Source organism: Ceratotherium simum, chromosome 7, assembly GCF_057802395.1.
Source record: "Ceratotherium simum simum isolate JZ-2026a chromosome 7, ASM5780239v1, whole genome shotgun sequence".
Classification (NCBI taxonomy): domain Eukaryota; kingdom Metazoa; phylum Chordata; class Mammalia; order Perissodactyla; family Rhinocerotidae; genus Ceratotherium; species Ceratotherium simum.
The window spans coordinates 52,973,769-52,998,078 of NC_141906.1; the positions used below are offsets into that span (position 1 = coordinate 52,973,769).

General features: G+C 36.1%; 1 protein-coding gene across 5 annotated transcripts in view; it reads left to right on the forward strand.

Moving 5' to 3' along the window:
• The window catches only part of CNTN5 (contactin 5), an 824,990-nt gene that overhangs the window by 750,762 nt on the left and 49,918 nt on the right, over positions 1 to 24,310 (forward strand). For all 5 annotated transcript variants that reach the window (XM_087433624.1, XM_087433627.1, XM_087433626.1 and 2 more), the window contains 2 exons: positions 6,338 to 6,496; positions 13,716 to 13,865. In XM_087433624.1, coding sequence (XP_087289750.1) covers positions 6,338 to 6,496; positions 13,716 to 13,865 — 309 coding nt within the window. The remainder of the gene's footprint in view (positions 1 to 6,337; positions 6,497 to 13,715; positions 13,866 to 24,310) is intronic.

The window sequence follows — 24,310 nt, forward strand, 5'->3', positions numbered from 1 at the left end:
CCTGTCTCAAGTACTCCTTCCTCACTTGAAAAATAATAGGGTTGAACTAGATGACTGGAGTTAATGTAAAAATTTCAAGACTGTAACATTGCTTAACTATTACTTGAAGTCTCAGGTCCTTGTTTCATGTCACCAGCATAACAATAATAGCTTTAGAGTTTGCAAGGAGATGTATATTTTTTATTTGCTCTTCAGCTTTAAAAGTCAGTCTTCTCCAGAGAAGAAAATTTTTCTAACTGAACGTTAGGTCAACCGAACAAGTAGATCTGAGAGCAATCTAATAGCAATCCTGGGGAGCCTTTGATTGAGGATAGATTGAATTCATGAGAACATGGCTTCTGCTAGGGGCTTTTGTGCTCTGTCATTTGCTCAGCAGTCCTCACCATGAAGATATGAAGAGACTGTGTCCATTCTTTGAGATTGTCTATTTTTTTTTTAACAGTTTTTTATTTTATTTATTTATTTTTTTTTTGTGAGGAAGATCAGCCCTGAGCTAACATCCATGTTAATCCTCGTCTTTTTGCTGAGGAAGACCGGCTCTGAGCTAACATCTATTGCCAATCCTCCTCCTTTTTTTTTTCCCCAAAGCCCCAGTAGATAGTTGTATGTTATAGTTGCACATCCTTCTAGTTGCTGTATGTGGCACACGGCCTCGGCGTGGCCGGAGAAGCGGTGCATTGGTGCTCGCCCGGGATCTGAACCCAGGCCGCCAGTAGTGGAGCACATGCACTTAACTGCTAAGCCACAGGCCGGCCCGTGATTGTCTATTTTCAAATAAAATATTTATTTTAGTGATCCTATATAATAGCACTATCATGGGGAGGGTAGAGGAGGGGGACTTTCCAGATTCCTGCTCATCTGACACTGAATCATTACAGCTAAGCATAAAATTAATGAGATTTCTGCTAAGTGAGTGGCATCTATATTCAGACACTAGCTACTGTCACACATTTGTCATCTCTGAGATGTTTATCTGTTATTAATCTATTTTCAAAGATATCTTGTGTAAATTAGCTATAAAAGCCTTTGAAGAGAAGGGCTCATTTAAAAAAAAAGTCAAAGGATGACGAAAACATGACCATCATTAACAGACCTTAAAAACAGATATTGATTGCATTAATATAATATTAATGTAATTCACTCCTAAATATATACAAGAAGCTAATTGCAGCCAGCATTCAGTACAGAGTGTTTAAAAATATATTTTCTCCATAAATAGAGCATCAATAAACCAATACTAATATAATAACCGTAAATCTCATTTTCACTTTTATTATGGTTGAAAATTGTATTTAATCTGTCTTAAAAGGTAAATCACATCACTGATTTTTCAGAAGAGTTTTACGATAGTATATTCGTAAAAATCTTTCAGATTTACAGGGATCTGAAAAAGTATCTATCCATAGGCTTTAATACTCTAAGTTTCTAATAAGAATGAGCCCTATTATTAAATCATATGAAAGGGTTTATTGTCTTCATTCATAGAGCTATCCTCTCATTTTTATTACCACCCCACACTAAACTTGACTGAAAAAAACTGTTGGCTCAAATATACTTTATTTAACAAAAAAGAGGCTATCATATTGGATCTTTGTCTTATATGATAATTACTTTATTTTAAAACAGTCTTTTACTTGTTAATTGTTACACAACATTCCAAACTCAAAACATAACTTATGTCCTTCCTTCTCTTTCTTCTTCCTTTTTTTTATCCTCCCTTCTTCCTTCCATCTCTTCTTCTACCAATATTTATTGAGGGCCTAATATATGCCAAGTACCATGTTGAATATTCAAACTAGTGGAAATTATAGAAAAATAATTATACTCAATGTAATAAGTGCTATAATGAGATGTAAAATGTACTCTCAAAGCACTTGAACATAACATTATCACTGCCTGGCATTTATTTTTTTGTAAAAGATCTGTCTTTGCCACTGGACTTGAACACATCTGGGACTGGACCCTATCTTGTCCTCCTATAAACCTTTCTCGCCCCCATCTCCCATGCTCGGCACAGTGCTTCACACATACTAATTGCACTAATAACACAATACTGAATTGCATTCAGTAAACATTTAGTTAAATAGGGTATACTCACAATAGTACAGGCATATGACAATATGGAGGCGTTCTTTAAATTAATGACCTTTTAAAATAATTGTAGAAGTAATACAAGCTTATTGTACAGAATTGGAAAATCCAAACAAGAATAAAGAATAAAATTTAAATCATCCACATCCTCACCTCCAAGCAATAACCACCATGTATACTTTAATGCATTTCTTTCCAGTCTTTTCCTTTACATATTTGGCAAATTACTATTTAGACATTCATATTTACATAAAATGTTGCATTCTACTTTTTTCACTTGTATTGTGAACATTTCCCATATCATTAAATAGTCTTAAATATTAGGCAGTTTAATGGCTGCCTAATATTTTATCATAAGATTTTGTGATTTAAGCATTACATAATTATTAGACAATTAGTTATTTACAATGGTTTGTAATTATAAGTAATTGCACAGCCACAATCAGTATCCTGGGTGGATAAATCTTGTTCACTGTCACTGATTATTTTGCTAAGGACCATAATTGGGAAAATAGCCACACATAGAGAAAAATACTTGGGGATTTATTAATTATGTTGTAAATTCCATTTTCTGTTCCAGCTGAAGTTTTAAAAAATTATTTAGAGTAATTATTACCTATTATTGAAAGAAATTTACCTTTCTTTAAGAGAACTAACTTAAACATTTTCATAGAGCTTTAATACTCAGAAAAGCAAATTATTTTATTCAAGTTAACAGTTATTTTCCACAAAATCTTCTATCACACGTCACACATGGTTGTTAATAAATGCTTTTTGAAGAGGTGAATAAATAGAATGGATGAAATGGAAGAGAATAAATGAAATAAAATAAAAGAGCTTAAAAAAATGAATATGTTGATAATTATTCCTATTTGAATACATTAGCTACATTTCAAGTCTTTTTTTCATAGCATCTTGAAGATGCTCCTGATAAACTCCTTATCTATTAACAAACTGTCAAACCAAACTATTTTGAAGTCTGTCCCGATTATTCATTGCTGCCCCAAAACTTAGTTACTTAAAATATCAATGTAGTATTTGCTCTCATGGTTTTGGCAGCTGACAGGCACAGCCAGGTTCTTACTTGGGATCTCTCGTGCACACGAGTCCCTTGGTGGCTGAAGCTGGAGTCACTTGAAGGCTTCATCACTCACATGTCCGGTGCCTGGGCTGGGATGCCTGGAATAGCCGGGGGCAGCTTGGATCTCCCTCTCTCCACTAGCCTCTCCAAATGGCTAGCTTGGACTTCCTCACAGAATGGCAGCCTCAGTTTAATCAGATTTCTAACTAGGCAGCTGGATTTTCCCATAAGAATTCCAGGAAATCTGGGATGAAGCTGCAATGCTTCTATGACCTCTCCTCAAAAGTCATGCTGTGTCACTTCTACCATTGTCTTTTAGGTGAAATAGCCACAGGCCAGCCCAGATTCAAGAAGGTGAAAGAATAGGCTCCACCTTTCGGTGAGGGAATGACCTGCATGTCCAGGGAGGAAGAGGAGGGTTGGTGGCCATCATACACAGGCTGCACAAAGTTCTAAACCCTTTTTTCAAATGCCATCTCTATCTCTACCACATAATTTAAATGTGGCTTTCCCTAATGCGTACTTTTTCTCTTTCTTTCCTTCCTTCAATTGAAACTACTCCCTACATTAACATTGAAAGGAGGAAGGATCTGTATACGCCTTGCTTCCTTAGACAAATCAGGGTTCACAATTAGCTCTGAATTGAAATCTCAGCTGTGCTGTTCACTAGCAGAGTGACTTGGGCAAATAACTTCTCCTCATTAGAATGGACTCTCTGATACCCACTGCCTAGCATAGCACCTAACATATAATATGGTTATTAACTAAGTAATTTTGCTTATTATTCATTGACTAAATCTCTTTGAGATTCCATTACATCCTCTATGAAACAAGGATAATAATGCCCACCTCACAGTGACATAGAAACAAATGAACAGCTTAATGTTTGCAAAATACTTAATACAGTCCTTAATACAGTACAGTGAGGATATGGTAGCTATTAGTATTATTATTACAGTTAATATTCTTATCATTGTTATATTATCATCATTACAGTTGCTCTTCCATATCCCTGTCACCAAAGTCTAACAACTTGCTAGATATCTTCTTCAACACCTGAATCTCATTTATTTTCCTCACCTCATCCTTAGCCACTATTTTACTGCTTTGAACATTCACATTGGTGACACATCAAACATATTCTTCCTTAAGTCTTTGACCTTGTCAACCCTAAAATTCATATTCTCCACTTCACTCCAGATGGATACAAGCAAATTCTCACTCAAAAGTATCCTACACTTAAATCACAAATTCTGCAATTTTCTCCTCACAAAGCAAGTTCTTATTCTTGTATCTTCCCCTCATAATAATCTGATTTCCTTGACTCCTTTCTCTTATTCTAGTCTGTCAGCACCTTTCTGCTTCACTTGACTCCCTAGTCCATCTTGACACTATGGTCATTCATACCACTGGCATCTTTGATAATAAGCCATACCAAATTTACAAACTCCTAAATCTGAAGGGATTCAATTAACTACTTTCTCTGGCCCTGGTCCTGGTTTTCTATCTTAATCTTGCTGAGTTGGTCAGTTCCACTTCAAAATGGTGCCATTGAACCACACTTGAACTCCAATACTATTCCAAAACATTTATATTTCACTCTTCTTCATATCTTTCCTCTTTTATCATGTGCTTATTCCAGACCTTTACCATTCTGCTCTATCTCAGTCCCATTCTCACCCAATCACTTTTACTTTTTGTAGGTTTTTTTTCTTGTTTGTGAAAGTGAAAAAATGAGAATCTTACCAAATGAGCTCTCTCAACATCCCTTCTTGCCTTCTCAAAAGCTTTCTCTCTCTAATCATTGTTTCTTCCTTCATTTCTTTGAGAGAAAAAGCTGCCACTTCTTCTCATGCTTATCATCTACACTTTTGCCCACAGTCTCAATCTTTTGTCACCCTCCTGATGGAATAGTCCCTGTCTTCTATATCTTTGCTCTCTGCTATCTGCTACTGGTTCTTCTCAGTCTTGATAACAGTGCTCATTTCTCATTTCATAAAAATGCCATTTGCCTGGAGAGGGTTTTTAATTCTATCTCCATCTCATTATCTCTTCCTTGTTTAAATTCTCTACCCTGAGGTCTTTACTAACTGTCTCCATCTCTTCAACACTCCACCATGTCTTAGCTTCTTACAGTCTAGGTCAGCCCTTACTGCTCAGACCAAGTTCAGAGAGTAACTTGCTACATAAGAACTAACTCAGAAAATAACTTACAATAATAAAGATGGGATTTTTTCATTGAAAATAATAGCATCTTTGCATCCTGAATTGTCCATATTAGGGAATAAAAGAATGTTAATAAGAAAACTGACATTGCTTTTTAGCCACTAAAATATAAACACTCTACATATTTTTAAATGTTATTAGAAATCACTATTTTAGAAGTAATAATACAAAGGTATATTTCTCCTCATATCAGATCATAGTTGTTTCTTGAAGCTAGAGTCTACATGCTATAGATTGATCATCACTATTCTATACCAATTTATCATGATCAAAAGAGAAATAGTCTCTGATTCACCACCCTCCCACCCTGACCAATATTAATAATAGTAATAATCTAATCACATCATCCTTTTAACTCCCCACAAAATTTTTCCATGCCTCACTTCTAGTATATACCCTTTCTTGGTCTGAACTATCATTATTTCAGAGCCTTTCATATCTCCTCTGTTAGAGTTTAAGTACTTGATAGTCACATCACAGTATTTGTACATTGCAGGTTTCCCAAACATGAAAATTAGGCCAATACATCCATAGCTTTTTAGCAATGATGGGATCATTCTTGTTCCTGACAGCATTGCCTATCACTCTCTGTTGCTGCCTCTGTAAGCTGTGATTGATTTCAACAGCCGTAGTTGATAGTGACATTCATATTCTTGTGTTTGTTTCTAAATATTTTTTCTTTTCCTATAAAATATAATGCTAATTGGTAGTTGCCTCCAAGCAAAAAGTGTTAGAAAAAAATTAAATCTATAGTTGTTACCCTCAGAAATCATGGAAACCAGCTTGCCTCTCATCACTTTTTACTGTCAATTTTTTTTACTAAATATGTATTTCATTAGACAATTACATAGTTTGATTGGATCCCTATTAGAAATACAATTTCTCATGGCTCCTCATCGTGGCTTGTGCTTCACTTTATCCATTCCCTTCTGCCTATAGGTCCCCCGGGCCCACCAGGGATAGTGATCGTTGAAGAGATCACCGACAGCACAGCTACGCTCTCCTGGAGTCCAGCAGCTGACAACCACAGCCCAGTCTCCTCCTACAACCTGCAGGCTCGCAGCCCATTCTCCCTGGGCTGGCAAACAGTGAAAACAGGTAAACGGCTCTAAGGCAACATCAGATGCAAACAGAGCAGCTTCCTACGTCAGGAGGTATATTTGCTAACACTCTCAGTAGGATCAGCTTGGATTCTGGAAACTTTGCTATTTATTATAACGTTAACCATTGTTTGCTTCTTTTTATAAAGCTACCTTGCTTTCTTCTCTTCTCAATTCCTGAGGAGGGACCACATCATTTATATTTGTTTGTTTATTGAAATAACTTTAGACTCACATAGACGTAGCAAAAATAGGACAAAGATTTCCTGTGAACCCATTCCTCAGCTTCCCCCAGTGATAAACATTTTACATAACAATGGTGCAATTATCAAATCACAAAACTGACATTGGTACAATGCTATTAACTAAACTACAGATCATATTCAGATTTTACCAGTTTTTATATGCAATTTTTCTTTATAAAATTCTATGAAATTTTCTTGTGTAGATTCAAGCAACCACCAAGACAATCAGAGAAAGAACTGTTTCATTACTCCAGTTCCTTGTGCTACCCCTTTAGAGTCACACATCTGTTTTATTTATAAAAAGAAAATCTAACATAAAATTACATTATTTAAAGCAATGCTGCATTTTAATACCTACTTCTATGATGTTTGCATTATAGTTGCATTATTTTATAAATCATTTTCTTCTCTGATGGTTTTCTTTTCAAGTTATAACTAAACTGCCCCTACTCTCCAAATGTAGCTGTCTGCAGGGATATGTGAAATTACACTCACTTGATCGTTATTGGATACTTGTTTAACATGCTGGTATTTGAAAAGTGTGCAATGTCTATAAAATGTAATCTTCGGAAGCAGTTTTCCTTACCAAGTAGGGATTTGTGATTTTGGTTTATTTTCTATTTAAATATAAAATCAATTTACCTGTTTAGAAGTGAAATATAAAACCATTAAAATATCTGAGTGCAATAACCATAAAATGCAATTAAGCGGTATGTTGCAGGAGTAGAGTGGTCCATTTTGTTGCTTAAATAAAATAAATTTGAGCAGAAACTTTTTTTTCTGTACAAATTTACAATTTAGGGGAGAGGAAATATATTCTTCTGCATGTAAACTATAATTCAGGTTTTTCTTGATATTAGGTTCCTATATTAATTATAGAATTCAGTTCGATTGTCATTGCAGTATACTATACATGTCTACATATTTATTTTGTAATATATATAATTGTAGGTATTAGCCTCGTTCCTGGCTCCATTTTAACCCTGTGACATCTCAACAGACCCAAGACACTGTGGGAATTTCTAAGTCCAGTAGATAATTCTGGAAAGGACACAAATTCTTATAACCTCCACTCCAGTGCTCCCATCTTATCCTTAGTGTGACAGCCCAGACCTTTTGCTCCTTCATCTACATCAATTTCAGTAAAGACTGGCTCTAATGCAGAAATATCTATTAGAAAAAAATAGATGTGTCTGGAGTTTGAAATTTCTGGGAAAGGTAATACAACTCATAAGCTAGTATTTAGAAAGCACTTAAGATTCCTTTATACACCAACATGAATACAAAGAGCAGTGAGTTCCTCATTTTTGACAAATGAAGTTATGAGTTCCACATGGACCTTCTAGCTGAGCACAACTGGAATTAACTTGTCAATACTGCCAACACAAACATCAGGCTCAAATCAGGTCACTGTGAATGGTACTAATTTATTCATTTTGAAGAAAGTATGAAAACAACCATAGGAACAGATAATTTCACTTGCAGACCCATTTTCGGTTCATACAAACTGCGTTTGATTTGGAAATCTGACTTTCTTCTTCATATTATTGAGCAGTATTAGCGGACCTAGTTTCTTGCTGTGTCTGCCTAGGAATACCAAATCACCTATAATCATTGAATTGATTGGGCATTGTTTACTTAATTCAAATGTGTTTCTTAACTATTCTTCTATCAGTGGACATGTCTTTTATCTGTGGATATGTTTTCCATTGATTGATTGATTGGTTGATTAAATTTGTCAACTAGTCAGGCTTATTTACGTAGTTTACTTTTAATTATTTAATTAAATTCTTAGATGCAATTCTTTTACTAGGAAAGGCATTTTAACAAGTTTCTCTCCCTGAATTGATATGAAGTCCTCCACTGTCTTTAGTTGCTGTGTGTCCTCTCTGGAGCAGCATGTTTTCTTTGGAACCAACCTGTCCCCTTTAGCTTCAGAAAGAATATCTTTATAAAAAGATACCTGCAAGGCTTTAAAAATAGTTACTTTGGTATACATTCTCCATTATCTTTAATCTCCATGATACTGCATTTGAAATCTAAATCCTAATTTTATAAAAAAGTTTGTTTCTAATTTATTTCATATTACATGTTATTTCACCAAAAATATTAATACCTTTGACTCATGCCTTTTACAATTATTTTATAGCCCTTACAACTAGCAATGAATTTAGAATTTCTAAACCTGTTTTGTTTTTTGTTTTTTTTCCCCTTTTTAAAGAAGGATTAGGGGCCGGCCCCGTGGCTTAGCGGCTAAGTGCGTGCGCTCCACTACTGGTGGCCCGGGTTCGGATCCTGGGCACGCACCGACGCACCGCTTCCCTGGCCATGCTGAGGCTGCGTCCCACATACAGCAACTAGAAGGATGTGCAACTATGACATACAACTATCTACTGGGGCTTTGGGGAGAAAAAGGAGGGGGATTGGCGATGGATGTTAGCTCAGAGCTGGTCTTCCTCAGCAAAAAAAAAAGAGGAGGATTAGCACAGATGTTAGCTCAGGGCTGATCTTCCTCACAAAAAGAAAAAAAAAGGAAGGATTAGAATTAAGGATGGTGGAGAGGATGTGGGGTGGAGAAAAGAGTCTTTAAAACTAATAATTATGGCCAAGAAGATATAGATATATGTAGCCTGGGAGGAAGTATATTTTTATATTCGATACTAATTTTGTTTTTTAACATAAAGCCTGAAATACATCAAGATTAAAACAGAAATTATGCCAATTTTGATCACACCTGGCAATTTAAACTCCCTTTTCATTCATTCATTAAAAATTTATCAAGCACCTTCCAGGTAGTGTTCTAGGCACCTGGGATACATGAGTGAACAAAGCAAAACCAAAAATCCCTACCCTTGTGAAGACTGTATTCTCATGAATGAGGACAAACAATAAAGAAAGAACATAATAAATAGGTGAATTATATAGTACCTTGGAAGTTAATGAATAAAAAAATAAAGACATATTATATTATAAGAAGGGTCAGAAGTACTATGGTAGGGGCAGTGTATTAGTCTGCTCAAGCTGTCATAACAAAATACCATAAACTTGGTGGCTTAAAAAGCAGAACCATATTTTCTCACAGTTCTGGAGGCTGGCAATTCCAAGAGCTAGTTGCCAGCCAATTCAATTCTGTTCCTGGTGAGAACTCTCCTGACTTGCAGATAGCAGCCTTCTCCCTATGTCCTTATAATGGCAGAAAGAGAGGAAGCGAGGTCTCTGGTGTCCCTTCTGATAAGGACACTAATCCTATCAGATCAGAGCCTCACTCTATGGCCTCATTTAACCTTAATTACTTCCTTAGAGGCCCCATCTTCAAATACAATCACACTCGGAGTTAGGGCTTCAGCATATGAATTTGGGGAGAGGGGGGACACAGTTCAGTCCATAGCAGACACGTTGCAATTTTAAATAAAATAGTCAGGATGAGCTTCATTGAGAAGGTACATTTGAGTGAACTTTTGAAGGAGGTGTGGATTTAGCTGTGCCAGTAAGGAGCGGAAAGCAGCCCAGGTATAAGGAGCAACAATGCAAAGGCATTAGAAGCATTATATGCAAGAACATTAGAAGACCAGTGAGGCAGGAGCAGAGTGAGCTTTAGGGAAAATGGTATAAGATGAATTTGGAGAGATTGGCAGGACAAAGTCATGTAGGACTTGAGCTTTCCTCCTGAGAGAAGTGAAGAGACATTGAAGGATTGATATTCTAAGTCTTATCTTTTAATATATTTACTCAAACTATGTTGAAAATAGCATATGGGAGAGTCACATAAACTAGTTAGGAAGCTATTATAATTGAGAGGTGGTGCTTCAGGATGACAGAAGTGGAGGTGGTAAAAATGGTCAGAATTCAGAAATATTTGGAAGATAGAGCCCATACGTTTCCTGAAAAACTGGATGTGAGGAGAGTAAGAGAAAAATAATTCAAGGATGACTACAAGATTTTTGACCTGACCAACTCAAGGATGGAGTGAGTTACTTTCAATTCACATGGAGAAGCCTATGTGGTTGGAACAGATTTGGGGTAGGGGTGGAACAGGAGTTCAATTTAGGAGATAGTTTAATACATACATTAGACATACAAATGGAGATAAGTAGGCAATTGGATACACAAGTCTGAAGTTTAAGACAGAGATTTAGGATAAAGAGATAAATTAGGAAATTATTGGCATGTAAATTGCATTTAAAACCACAAGATTGCATGTCACCTGCAAGGATATAAGTATAAAGCAAAGAAAAACATGAAAATCGAGCCCTAGGGCACCCAATAGTAAAAAGTTGTGAAGAAGAGGAACCAGCCAACGCACACAGAGAGGAAGCAAACATTTAGTTGAAAGGAAAACCAAGACAATGTGATATCATGGAAGACAAAAGAATAAAATCTATGGAGGAAAAGAGAGTAATCAACTATGTCAAAAGCTGCTGAAATGTCAAGTAAGATGAGGACTGAGAATTGATCATTGATTTTAGCAACATGGAGGTCATTGGTGACTTTGACAATAGCAGTCTTAGTAAAATGGTAGGGAATAAAGTCTGACAAGAATGGGTTCAAGAGAAAATGGGAGAAAAGTTAATATAGATAACTCTTTTAAGAAATTTGTTACAAAGAGAAGTGGAAAGATCAACAGACATGTCGTAATTTGCTTATAGGTTGGAGTAAGACAAAAGAGAAAGAAAGGAGTCTCTGATGACCCCAAGATTTATTGCTACAACATCTGTAAGAATGGAACTGTCATTCACTTAATAAGGAATACTGTAGAAGTACATTAGGGAGGTTGGGAAATTTAAGGTTGAGGACCCTATCCAAAAGGAAAAATATAATAAGCCAGTGTACATATGAGTCTGGAGTCTAGGCAAGGGGTTAGTGGCTGAATATATTGGAGTCATCAGCATATAGAGGGTATTTAAAACCATGAGACTGGATAAGATTACCATGGAGTGAGAAAATGGAAATTAGTAGAATGAGGGTGCATCTGAAAGATGAAAACAAACCAGCAATGGAGACTGATAAGGCATAGTCAGGTGGAGAGAAACAGAAATTATATTTTGAAAAGTATTTCAAAGAGAAGAGAACGATCATCTGTGTCAAAGGATGGTCAAGTAAGATGAGGAACAGAGGCCTGACCATAAGGTTTAGTGATAGAGACCACTGGTGATCTTGGACAGGAGCAGTTATGACAGAATGCTGGAGGTAAGAGCCTGATTGGAGTGGATTCAAGAGAGAATAGAAGGAAAATAATTGGAGACAACAAGTAATAGTATAACAACCCTCAAGAAGTTTTGCTGTAAAAGAAACAGGAAACTGGATGAAGTCTAGATGGAAAGGAAATTTTGAGTTTGTTTTGTTTTTGGTGGGAAGAATACCTACATGCTTGTACGATAATAGAAAAAAAAATCCATTAGAGACAATTTTGCAGGGAGAAAAAGAGACACAACTGAGACGGATTGGTTCCTCTTCTCTACAATATCTTAAGAGGGCACCCCTTGAGAGGGGTAAAGTTTTCTCACAGGGGCTTCAGGTTTCCATTAGAGTAAAAAGTTAGAAGAATATTCAGAAAGAAGAATGAGCAAATAGGGGATTTTGCTAATGATAGATTATGATTTCCAAAGATCACAGTAGAAGACTTTCTACTTTCTTAGGGAGAGCTAAGAACTGGGGCGGAAAAGGAAATGTGCAGAATTCAATGGGGATCAGAATAAAGGGGATGAAGGATGACCTACAAGTATGGAGTTGCTTGAGGTGACTGACATAAACACAAGTAAATGAAACAATGAAGTAAAGCCTGGAGGACTCAAGGCAAGTATTGGTAACACAGTGTAGGTTGGGGCTTAGGGAGAGCTGAGTGTCTGAGGATCTTTTTTTCCCACCTTTGTATTTGGCAGGCTTAGCTCTGCATTTCACCAAGCCATGTACTGAACAGTGGCCTTTTTTCCCCTACCTCCTAGACTCCAAGGATATTGCTCACTGGCTAGTGCAGAAGAGAGGACAGACTTTTTTCCAGGTCTTCATTTCTCTCCTTAAAAAAAATCACAGCTCTGCAGTGCTGTGCGATATGTTAGGCAGCCCACATGCCTGTGCTCTGATCATTCACCTTTCACAGAGCTGGGTATTTGGTAACATTCTCTTGATACTTTTCGAAAGAGATTTTTTTGGAAAATCCAAGATACATTTAATCCCACCTTGCCATAGTAAAACTGCACCGAGTCACCAAATGAAGAGCCTCCCACTGCCCCACCATGCTTAAAGAAATCCAGGACTGGTATAAATCCAGAGTATCTTTGCACATCATAAGGCAAGTTTTCCTCTTTCTCCATTTTCTTCCCTGTAACAAATATCCTTCCAGAAATATTTCCTAGGCAGCAGTCCCAAATAGAGCATATATGCTATGCAAAAAATATTTCACTATGTGGTAATTTTATTGAAAATTTTATGCTTTAATAGAATCTAAATGTAATACAAAAGTCACTCCATGGAGAGTTCAGAGCTTCCGCTTAGAAACCACAAACGGCAGTTTTTAAATTAGAGAGATGTATTCTTAATCTGCTGTTTGGAACTGCCGAGTGGCTGGGCTTGTTTGCCAGAACTGGGAGAGCCAAACTGCTCAAGAAACTTTCCTAGAAATTTTAGAAGAAATAGCTGCTTAAATTACAGCATTAGTTGGGCTCTTATGTGGGGCAGAAGGGTTGACAACATGATTTTTAGTGTAGATAATGGCAAGTTATGTTACGGCAATTAACGTATAAAGATGAGAAGAAAGGATTCTAACTACAACAAACTTTGACATGTGCAAATGCTTACTTCCTTAAAGATTGATTTTCATTTTACTAGTGAGACCACAGGTGATGCGATGACCATGTATTACAGGGAAGTATGCATCAGCCTGCTGGTTCTATCAGTGCCTATGTTAGCCTTGATTGCCATTCGTAATCATTTTCCAGTCCTCCTAATGATGTGAAATCTCCTTCCTTTCCATAGTTCCAGAAATCATAACAGGGGACATGGAGTCAGCCATGGCAGTGGACCTGAACCCTTGGGTGGAATATGAATTTAGAGTGGTGGCCACCAATCCAATTGGGACTGGAGATCCAAGCACCCCATCTCGAATGATCCGCACAAATGAAGCAGGTAAGAATTTGGAGAATCAGAATGCTATTTGGTATGCCTCTAATCACTTCGAAAGCAAGTTGAACTAAATATGATTGCGTGCTTTAGTATAATTTTTCCTGATTCATTTTACTAGACATCGTAAAATCATTTCCTTGAAAATAATTCTTTTACTTTATTTGTTTTCGGATCTTTTTTCTCCTTGTTTCCACAAATACAAGTGTTTAGATGCTTCAATTTCCTCCCAACCCTTGCACCCATCTTCAAGTTATCATGAAATTGAAATAGTTAACTTTTTCTTCTAATTACATGCTCATTCAATATAGCAAGTCCATAAAATTCAGAATAGATTGGCTCACTCTCTTTTTCTCCGGTGATAACAGTTACCTTTAATTACAGTGTACTTCCTTAGAACTCTTTATGTTGCCCTTCACCATCTAACCCAGTATAAACTACACTTGGCAAAGACAAACATAGTCTTTCCTGGACCGACTGCCTTCTTGAATCTATGTGTAAAATAAATACCCATGTGCTTCCTGATTTAGAAAATACAGCAGTATTCTAATCTTTTAGAGTGATGTTTCTCTGATAAAATGTTTCTAATGACTACATAAGGGAAATTAACAGGTTTATTTAAAAACAAATTTTAAGATATCTTGCCTATCACCCAGAAGAAGCAGTATAAAGAAATTTTTTTAGCCTTGATTACCTTGGACAAAATCTTATTGAGATTTATCTTTTATGTTCTTATAAAATTGTATATAAAAATGTATCTAGTAAGGTACTAGCTTAGGCAAACACAAATGTCAATAATGTCAATGAGAACAATCAGAAAACAATAGAAAAATGTGGGGGGAGATGGCAGATACAGGGAGGGGAAAAAAAGAATTTTTGTGTCTTTACACTCAATAATAACATATGAATCTCAATAATCTTTAGAATATAAGTGCACTGAGAATGAGGATTTTGTCTTGTTTGTTCACTGTTCTATCTTCAGCACCTAGAACAGTGTCTGGTACTGGTACTCGTATGTCTTTGTTGAAAGGGAATATTTCTTTCCTTTCCTTTATATGCCCATACCCGTATCAGGACCTAGGTCAGAAATATGTGTACATAGAAGACAGAGAATTAACAGTGTCTATTTTGTATTCCAGTTATAGAATTGGACCAAAAAACGTGCTTTGTGACTTCTTACAAATTGAACAAAGTTTATAACAATCAAAATAAACTATCAAGAGAGTTGATTCTTTCTCTAAAACACACCAGGTCTGGTCCTTTAAAAAAAAAAAAAAAAGAAAGAAAGAAAAAAAAGAATCCCAAATGGTCAACTTATTGCATTAAGTGTGAATAATCATATTAAAAATGTTCAAATTTGTTCCATATAACAAGTAAGCAACCAAGAAAATAGAAGATAAAGTAGCCCAAATATGTTGGAAAAGATTCATTCACAGAACATCCAACTTTTCTTCTTTTGTGATTTGCCTAATATGAGTTGTTTTTTTTGCTACTTTTTCAATAGTTAGAATTTTAAATTGAACATTAATTGCCTGGTTGGATTTTCATGCATTCATAAAATCAGCCATGCTTTCATTGTGTACAGGTGTTCATTATCAAGAGCATAACAGGTTAGTCGTTCCTCAATTTATATACTCACTGTGCAGATATTGAAATGACTGCCAATAATAGTACTCATGCTCACATATTTTCTAAAAAGCCTTGTCTTATTTTGCATATTGTTAATTGTGTTTAAACAAAGGCAAAGATTACTGCCTAATTCAGAGGCTCTCTATAAATATTCATTTCGAAAAGAAATAATCCGTTTGGGATGAATAATCCTTTTAGACTTTTTATAGTATAAATCTCCTTGTGCTGTTAAAAAGCATTTTAGCAAAAACACTTCTACTTTTCAGGCTAAATTGTATTCAGATGATGCATTTTAAAAGACTTCTCTCTCATCTATTTCTGCAGCTACTTCAAATATATAGTGCCTGTCTCTCCATTTTATCATGAGTTCTATACACATGACATACTTTAGTCCATTAAAATCTTATGGAAGAGAAGAGAAGTAGCATAAAAAATGCATCAAATACTCTCTTTTGAAAGCGAGTTGAGCAAGGCTTGTACTGCCTACTTTACGTTTCTTGTGCTTTGGTACCACACAGAGCTAGAGCCACTAATTGTGTTGAACCAAGTGTTGAGTTTTGTGCCTGTTTTGTCAGGCAACACAGATTAAAAGGGACACCAATATCCTGAGACGTCCTCTCAAGTGACACACTCTGCCTCTAAGTACATGTCCTCGTTTTTAAAAATGATGCTCTTCTAATGGACCAAGTAAACTTTGAAAATCAATGGAGCTTCTTGGAAGAGAAAAGGTCTCGCATTTGGGATATTGAGTTAAAAGGTTTATGTCCCTTTAAAATTTTTCTATTTATTAGAATACTCTAAATCCCAAAGCAGTTTTAGTAAAGCGTTTACCTCCATTCCCACACACCAAAAACAGTTAATTTTTCTTTGCAATTCCTTCTGGGGTATATTTTGAATTTTCCTCAAGGGTATGTTTTGAATTTTCCAGTTATCAAAACACTCTTAGTAGTCAATAAATATAAGATAAATTGGTTCAGTCTGAGTTCTTATTATTAGGATGTCAAAATAGTAATACAAATATATATTTTTACTTTAATGTACATTTATATTTATCTATTTATTTATTTTCTTACAAGTTTTAGTTGATAGATAGATAGATAGATAGATAGATAGATAGATAGATAGATAGATAGAAAAATAGACATATCCCTGTGTTTAATTTTGAAAATGTGTTACATCATCAAACTAGTATATAAATTTGGGTTTGAAAATGGAAATTCTTTCTCTATCATTTAAAAAGATGACACTGGAGAGAGAGAATCAGATTTCAGGAAATGAATTTGATTTCTACACTATGGTAGAAATTGAAAAATATATAGAAATGAATACAGCAATAGCAGTTCTCTCATTTAATTGAACTTTAATGTTCTGTAAGTTACATATTTATAACAATAATTGTTGAAAGATAAATGAAAAGGAGAGAAGATAGAGTTAATTATATAACCTGTAATTTAGAAAGGTTTGGTCTTCTCTGTAGTATAAAATTTCTGTTATTATCAAAGCTCTTGGTATAAATCTCAATATTTGCAGTTTCTTTTTTTTCAAATTATGATGAGTTATAAAAATTAAATAATAAAAATTATCTGTATAAAAAAGAAGTTCTACCTTCTATCTGAATTAAGAGTTTAACTTTTGGAGTTAGATCTGGATTAATGTTCTTCTCTGCCACTTACTAGCAGTGAACATAGGTAAGATATATACATTGTTTCAAAGGTCAATTGTCTCACATAAAATGGGGATAATGCAACTACCTACTCCTTTGGATCATTGTATTAAATAAGACAATGCATGTAAATAGCTTAGCAAAGTGCCTGGCACATGGTAAATGCTTAATATTAGCCATTTATTATTATTATCATTAAGTGAGTTATTACCTTATTAAATGGAAATTTAAACAATAGTAATCACACACAAGTTACTTTTCTCATATTGAGGAAACATTTTCAGGTTAAACATATGTTTATCAATATATTTAGAGCATCCAGTCTCTTGCCTTGCATCTGGCTCCCTCAAAATGCTCTCCCAGTGAGAAGTCTCTGCTGCAGAGTATACCATCAAGCCCTGCCACTCATCTCACCTGAGCTGTTTGGGAGTCAAGAGAACCTTTCAGAGTGCAGTGCACAGTACAGGGCACACCTCTCCTCTAAGTCACCCTTCCCCTCCACATCTGGTTTTCCATGCTGCTTTTCTTAGCTAGCCAGGTCGCATTCTGTAAGTGGATTGTGATATTGTCCCAACATGTAGCCATTTTCTTTGGTTCTTATAGCATAGATAAGGCAAAAGGAGCAAAGGAAAAGAAGCGTCAAATGAAAGATTATGCTTAAAAAAATTTGCTCCACGTTCAAACAGCTTTCCTGTTGCTTAGTACATTGTACTCTGCCCTGACATTCTCTTCTGACTCTGAAATAGAAAATGTCACACATATATTTCTGGCCACACAAGGAAAAATATTTTCTCTGCATTTAAGAGATTAACGCTCAATCAGATAAATATGAGTATTGAGTAGACAATCAGATGAAAATCTTTCCTAGCCTTAGAACTTTCTGGGCTATATCCTAGTCATGTAATTGGTTTACTAACCAACTGAACTCTGTAGAGTTTAATTATAAAGTAGCTTTTTCTCCCACCATTTCTCTCCAATATGCTCCATCTGATCTCTGGCTTTAGCCCCGACTATATCCAACGCACTTTTAGGTACTAAGGCAGTTTCATTCTCAGGTATTAAAAAATTCCATTTTCATTTGAATAAAAACTTTAATCTCACTCCCAATTCCGTGTTTCTCTTCCCCCATTCCAGCACAGGCTTGACCCAAGGGCTATGATCTGTCTTTTCTTCCTTCTTTCCACTTCCTTCCCCCACCTTCCAACTGCTACTCTGGGCACTTCCCAGGGCAGATTAGAAGAAGAGGAAAAACTACTTCGGTGGTACGATCTGTGGTTCCCACGTGGGTGCTGAGTGCTCCGTGTGATGGCGTTTGGGCACATGCTTCTTCTTTCTCTTTCTCTTGCAAGGTGCACTGGGGTCTTTGGAGACTCTCCCATCCCCCTGCAGGCAGCCTTATTGGTGTGATCCCAAAAAGCTTTTTCAAGCCTACCTCCCATAGTGTCCACTTGGCCAACAGTAATCATTTCACATTCCTGTCTTGCCAAATTCTAGATATACAGAGTGTTGTCAAGAACTATGTTAGTCGCTGCTCTGGTGGCATAGGGTGGGCCTGAGCCATCGTACAAATTCTGAAGCTCAACAGCATCCAGCCAGGATGTGAGATGTAAGCATCCGTACTCTCTGCAACAGTTGTATTCTCCCCTTCTCACTCAGCTGGAGAGGAAAATGACACTCTCCTTTCTCTTCTACTGACATCTGGAGGTGGAGGGAGATGCCACAGCACATCCGTCTATTAAGCTGACAATCTTCTTCCAAAACATTCCTCGTACTAAAATCCTATGTACGTGGGCTGAAGGGGATAGCGGGAAAGGGTCATGAAGGGTCTATTTTTTAGCAGTTCTATGGTTCATTTAGCCAACCTCGCTTTAGCATCATGTGGCTCATCCCAAGTCCAGGAAAGACTCATTTATTACAGCCTCTTTCGTTGTACATCTTCTTCCTCCTTCTGAAAGGATCTCATTTTGTTCATACTTTCATCTTCACCATTCTTGTCCATGATAATTACTTAAGAAATTCCATTGAGTTTAAAAGTTATGGAAAGAACACAGTAAAATACCATTGTAATATAAGATGAGGCTGAATTAGTTTTTTCTGAGGATATGTGGATTGGCCTTGTAAATGGCATTTAATGAGGTTTGAAGGCCAGACCAAATAGGACTCAGGCAGAATTATTTTTAGGAGGCAGTTAGAAAACTACAGTTGTCAGGTACTGAGGTGTGCAGAGAAAAAGCATAAGGCTATGGAGTTTTTAAAGGTCTCTCTAGTCTATGTTTCTAAGAAAATATTACATAGAAAATATAAAGCATTCAGCTGAAATAATTTGGAAATTCTAAAAGAAAATACTGTTAAATTGGGGCCGGCCCCGTGGCTTAGCGGTTAAGTGCGCGCGTTCCGCTGCTGGCGGCCCGGGTTCGGATCCCGGCCACGCACCGAGGCACCACTTCTCTGGCCATGTTGAGGCCGTGTCCCACATACAGCAACTAGAAGGATATGCAACCATGATATACAACTATCTACTGGGGCTTTGGGGGAAAAAAAAAAAAATACTGTTAAATGAACATTATAGCTTTCTTCAACCCGATGAGTAATTTAATGGTATTATTAAAGAAATGGTTCTCAGTAACATTAAGAGAAGGCAAAATTATGGCAAGCAACAGACCTCTAAGACCAAATCTCAATAATTAGGTAAAAAGAAAATAACAGTATGGCTCATATAGCAGACAGTACTTTTAAATCATGAAACCACTTTTGTCCAGGAAGTCTTTTCTACAAAATATATGCAAGAAATAGATCTTCAGTTTCTGAGGCACTTTGCAAGCAGAGATGGTAACGTTAACAAGCGCCTTTCTGAAAGAAACCTGGCTAATTGTTAGGCATGTTCTTTTCGGATAAATAGGAAAGTGTTGGAAGAACAGCAGAAGATTGAAGCATGAAAGATAAATGGACAATGAGAGGTTATCAACCCAGGAGTAAATGTGAGACACTCAAGTTCAACTTTTCCTATCTTCCTAGTCCCTGTAATACCATATACCAGTCATAAATCACGAACCACATTCCAGGCCTTGTGCTAAACACTTGCCCTTCATTATATCATTTAATTCTCATATCAACTCTCTAAAGCAAGGAATGTTTATCCCCATTTTACAGAGGAGAAAATAAAACTAGAGAGTTTTAAAAACTTGCACAAGGTCACCAAGTAAGTAAGCGACAGAGTTGGAACTCTAACCCAGACCCCAGACCAATGATGATGCCTTCTGAGTTATTATCTCCCTCCCCTGCTCCCTTCTTCCTCTTGCCCTTTCCTTGTCCTGTTTTTGCCACATGCATCAACAAATCTCATTCAAAGATTATTTTACCCATCCTCTGGTTCTACTTCCTTGTGGTCCTGTATAAATAAGTTAAGAGAATGTGAGTTGAGGTAAACACCATTTATTGTATACACGCGCCTCCTGAGTTCTTGACTGTTGTCATTCATGAGAAGTTTTGTAAATCAAAGAAATTTTATATTTCCTGAAATATCCTAGCAACCTTTTCTGCAAATCAAAATTAGTATATTGCCCAGATTTCCAAATTAAAACAAGATGAGCCAAAACTGAAAGCATAATCCCCATGGTACTATCTATATTATCCAGATTTCCAAAAGGATGGTCTATTTCAAGATCACATGTGTATAGGCTCATACTGAACTTTTAGTGTTTATCATAGAAGACTTCACCACTTTCTCTTTTTCAAATCTAAGTAGATAATAACATTTTGTTAGTGCCCTCAAGTTGATTCTGACTCCTAGCAAGCCTGCGTACCGAAGAGCAGAACCCTGCCCGGTCTTTTTGCGCCATGCACTCAACTTCTAGCACTATATCAGACAGTGCTCCAGTGGCCAGGTCCTTCTCCCTATTCTGCCTTAGTCTAGAAGCTCTGCTGAAACCTGTCCACCATGGGTGACCCTGCTGGGATTTGAAATGGCAGGTAGCATAACTTTCAGCATCACAGCAGCATGCAGCTACCACAGCATGACAACTGACAGATGGTGATGTGGTTCCCTGATGGAGACACAAACCTGGACGCTGATTCTTACCCACTAGACCAGCAAGGCTGGCTAGATAATAACATTAGGTAATATTTATAAATTATAGCTCCAGGCACTGTGATAAATAATTATGAAAATAACCCTAAAATGTAGGTATTATTACTATCTCCCTGAGGCACCTGAAGGACAAAGAGGTTAAGAAATATTTTCAACCAACCAACTGGAATGGTAGAACTGGGATTCAAGCCTAGATCTTTCTCACTTCCACAACAACACATAACATTTGTGCACATCACCTCATCTATGCTATTGAAAGAAATAAGAGCATTATTTGAACTCTTTAGGAAACACCACTGGGATTTTCTATTTTGGAAATTCTTTAAATTTAACTCTTTCAATAAAGTGACCTTAAATCATAATCAGTTAACTGAAATATTTGTGTGCTACATACTTCAATTCAGGTTGGAAAAAAATACTTTTTGAATTTTCTTCTTGACTCTCACCTTTACTGTGTAAACAACCTCCCTTCCTTCTTCCCATTCTTCTGTACCTTTCTTTCCAAACCCATTGCTGGATTACCATTAAGCTCCTAAATCACATGGCCTCTCCTAGGTCTCTACTAAAGCTGTATTATTTAGTGAGCCATGTAAACATCTACTGTAATAGATACTGAAAATTTTTCAGGGAAAAAAGAGAGATTGATAAATGATTTCATTCTGTCTTCTTTTGTTTAGTTGAATGCTAATTAAAGAATGTCGTTAGTGTGATTGACTTTGCTCAAACCATTACACTTAGAAAGAGCTCTTTGAGATCCTGCTTAAGTTCACACATGCTTAAACTAAAGTAGTACACAATGTTTTGGTCACTCTGAACGTTTACAACAATATTTCCAATGTATAAGGTGAAAAGAGACAATAGACCACATTTCAACATGCCAGATAAGGCATTAAAACAGCTAGGCATTTGCAGCTTGTGGGAAAAGTATTAATTACATTATCTGTTCATGAAAGAGCATTGCTCACAAAGAACTTCAGAAGAATCAGAGTTTAACTCGCTAACCATGCATGTAAACTTGATTCTTTAAGCTAATAAACTCAGGACATTTGTTCGTAGCCGACTGAGGGAAAAAAGTGTCTAACTGCTTAATTCTAAATCAGGTTTTCATTAAATATACTGAGAATATATTTGGTTTTTAAGCAAATATGTATTTCTCTGAACTCAATGAAAGCATTTATTAACGTTTGATTATATTAATTTTATGCTCCTAACAAGAATTATAGAACTTTTATACTAGAAGGGCTCTGAAAGATTAAGTCAAATCTCTACATATCATGAATATGTTGTTTTATAAATAAAAGGATATAATTAAAATCAGTGCACTCCGAAGTGTTGACTGCAGAGATAATAATTGTGTGTCACCAACTTGAAAAGGAAATGAATAAGCATGGTTCCACTAATCATCTGCATGTAATTAGGAAATTTAAGCCAATTAAAATTAGAGTATCCAATTCAAACATTGTGATCCTGACAGCAAAACACAATGCTTGAGCTGCAACTATTAGTCTTAAGTTTTCTTTTTTGTTTGTTTTTCCAGTTTTGTTGAGATATAATTGACATATAACATTGTATTAGTTTAAGGTGTGCAGCATAATGATTTCACATCAAAATGATTACTGCAATAAGTTTAGTTAACATCCATCACCTCACATATTTACAATTATTTTTCCTTGTAATGAGAATTTTTTTTAAAAAACACTGCACTAAATGCTGTGCATTAATTATTTTCTTTCCTTCTTTTTTTTTTTTGAGGAAGATTGGCCCTGAGCTAACATCTGTTGCCAATCTTCCTCTTTTTTCTTTTTTCTCCCCAAAGCCCCAGTACGTAGTTGTATACCCTAGTTGTAGGTCTTTCTAGTTCTTCTACGTGGGACGCCACCTCAGCATGGCTTGATGAGCGGTGAGTAGGTCCACACCCAGGATCCGAATCGGCAAACCCCAGGCCTCGGATGTGGAACACACAAACTTAACCGCTACACCACTGGGCCAGCCCGTGTAATGAGAACATTTAAGATCCACTTACTTAGCAGCTTTCAAATATACAATACAGTATTGTTAACTATAGTCACCATACCATACCGTACATCCCCGGAACTTATTTATCTTTAACTGGAAATTTGTACCTTTTGACTATCTTCACTTATTTCCCCCAACCCCCATCCTCCACCTCTGGCGATGACCAATCTGTTCTCTGTTTCTATAAGTTCCTTTTTTTTAGATTCCACATATAAGTGAGATCATAGAGTATTTGTCTTTGTCTGGCTTACTTCACATAGCATAAGGCCTTCAAGGTTCACCCATGTTGTCACAAATGGCAGGATTTTCTTCTTTCTTATGACTGAATAATATTCCATTGTGCGTGTGTGTGTGCGTGTGTGTATATGTGTGTGTGTGATATATATATATATATCTATATATATATATATATATCACATTCTCTTTATCTATTCTTCCATCAATGGATGAATTGTTTCCATGTCTGTAAGCCTTAAGTTTTCTATTAGTAGTTACTATTATATTTGCAAAACTTTTTTTTATTTAAGAATAGTTGGTGCTTATTCACATATACTACTAAAACACAATGAACTATAATGTTTCTATGTTATTTATTATACATTAAAATTGGAAGTAGAGTGAGAAAAGGAGGAACTTATTTCTTTATATTATGTTGAGTGTGAGCTATCTTCTCTCGAAAAGAAAGTAGCAGGGAAAAGAAAACTTCAAAACTGATTTCAAATAATAAAAGAGATTTTACAGAATCTGGGTAATTTATGGATAATTCAATGTGGAAATTACCCACATAGAAACAAATAAAATCATAGAAAGTCTTATTTTACTTTCTTCGTTCCTCAAAGTGGAAATTTTCACCAAATTTTTCACCCAAAAAGTTAAAACTTTTGAAAAATATAAATACGTTTTCTGAAAAATAAAAGCATTAATAGACTATGAAACAACACTATCAAAGCTTCAGAAGAAAGATTTGACTTCAAATAGTTGCTTGTACTTTATTCTACTCATCTTTTAAATGGGCTTCAAGAGATGCTCACTAGAGAGCCTACAGCCTACTCTCCA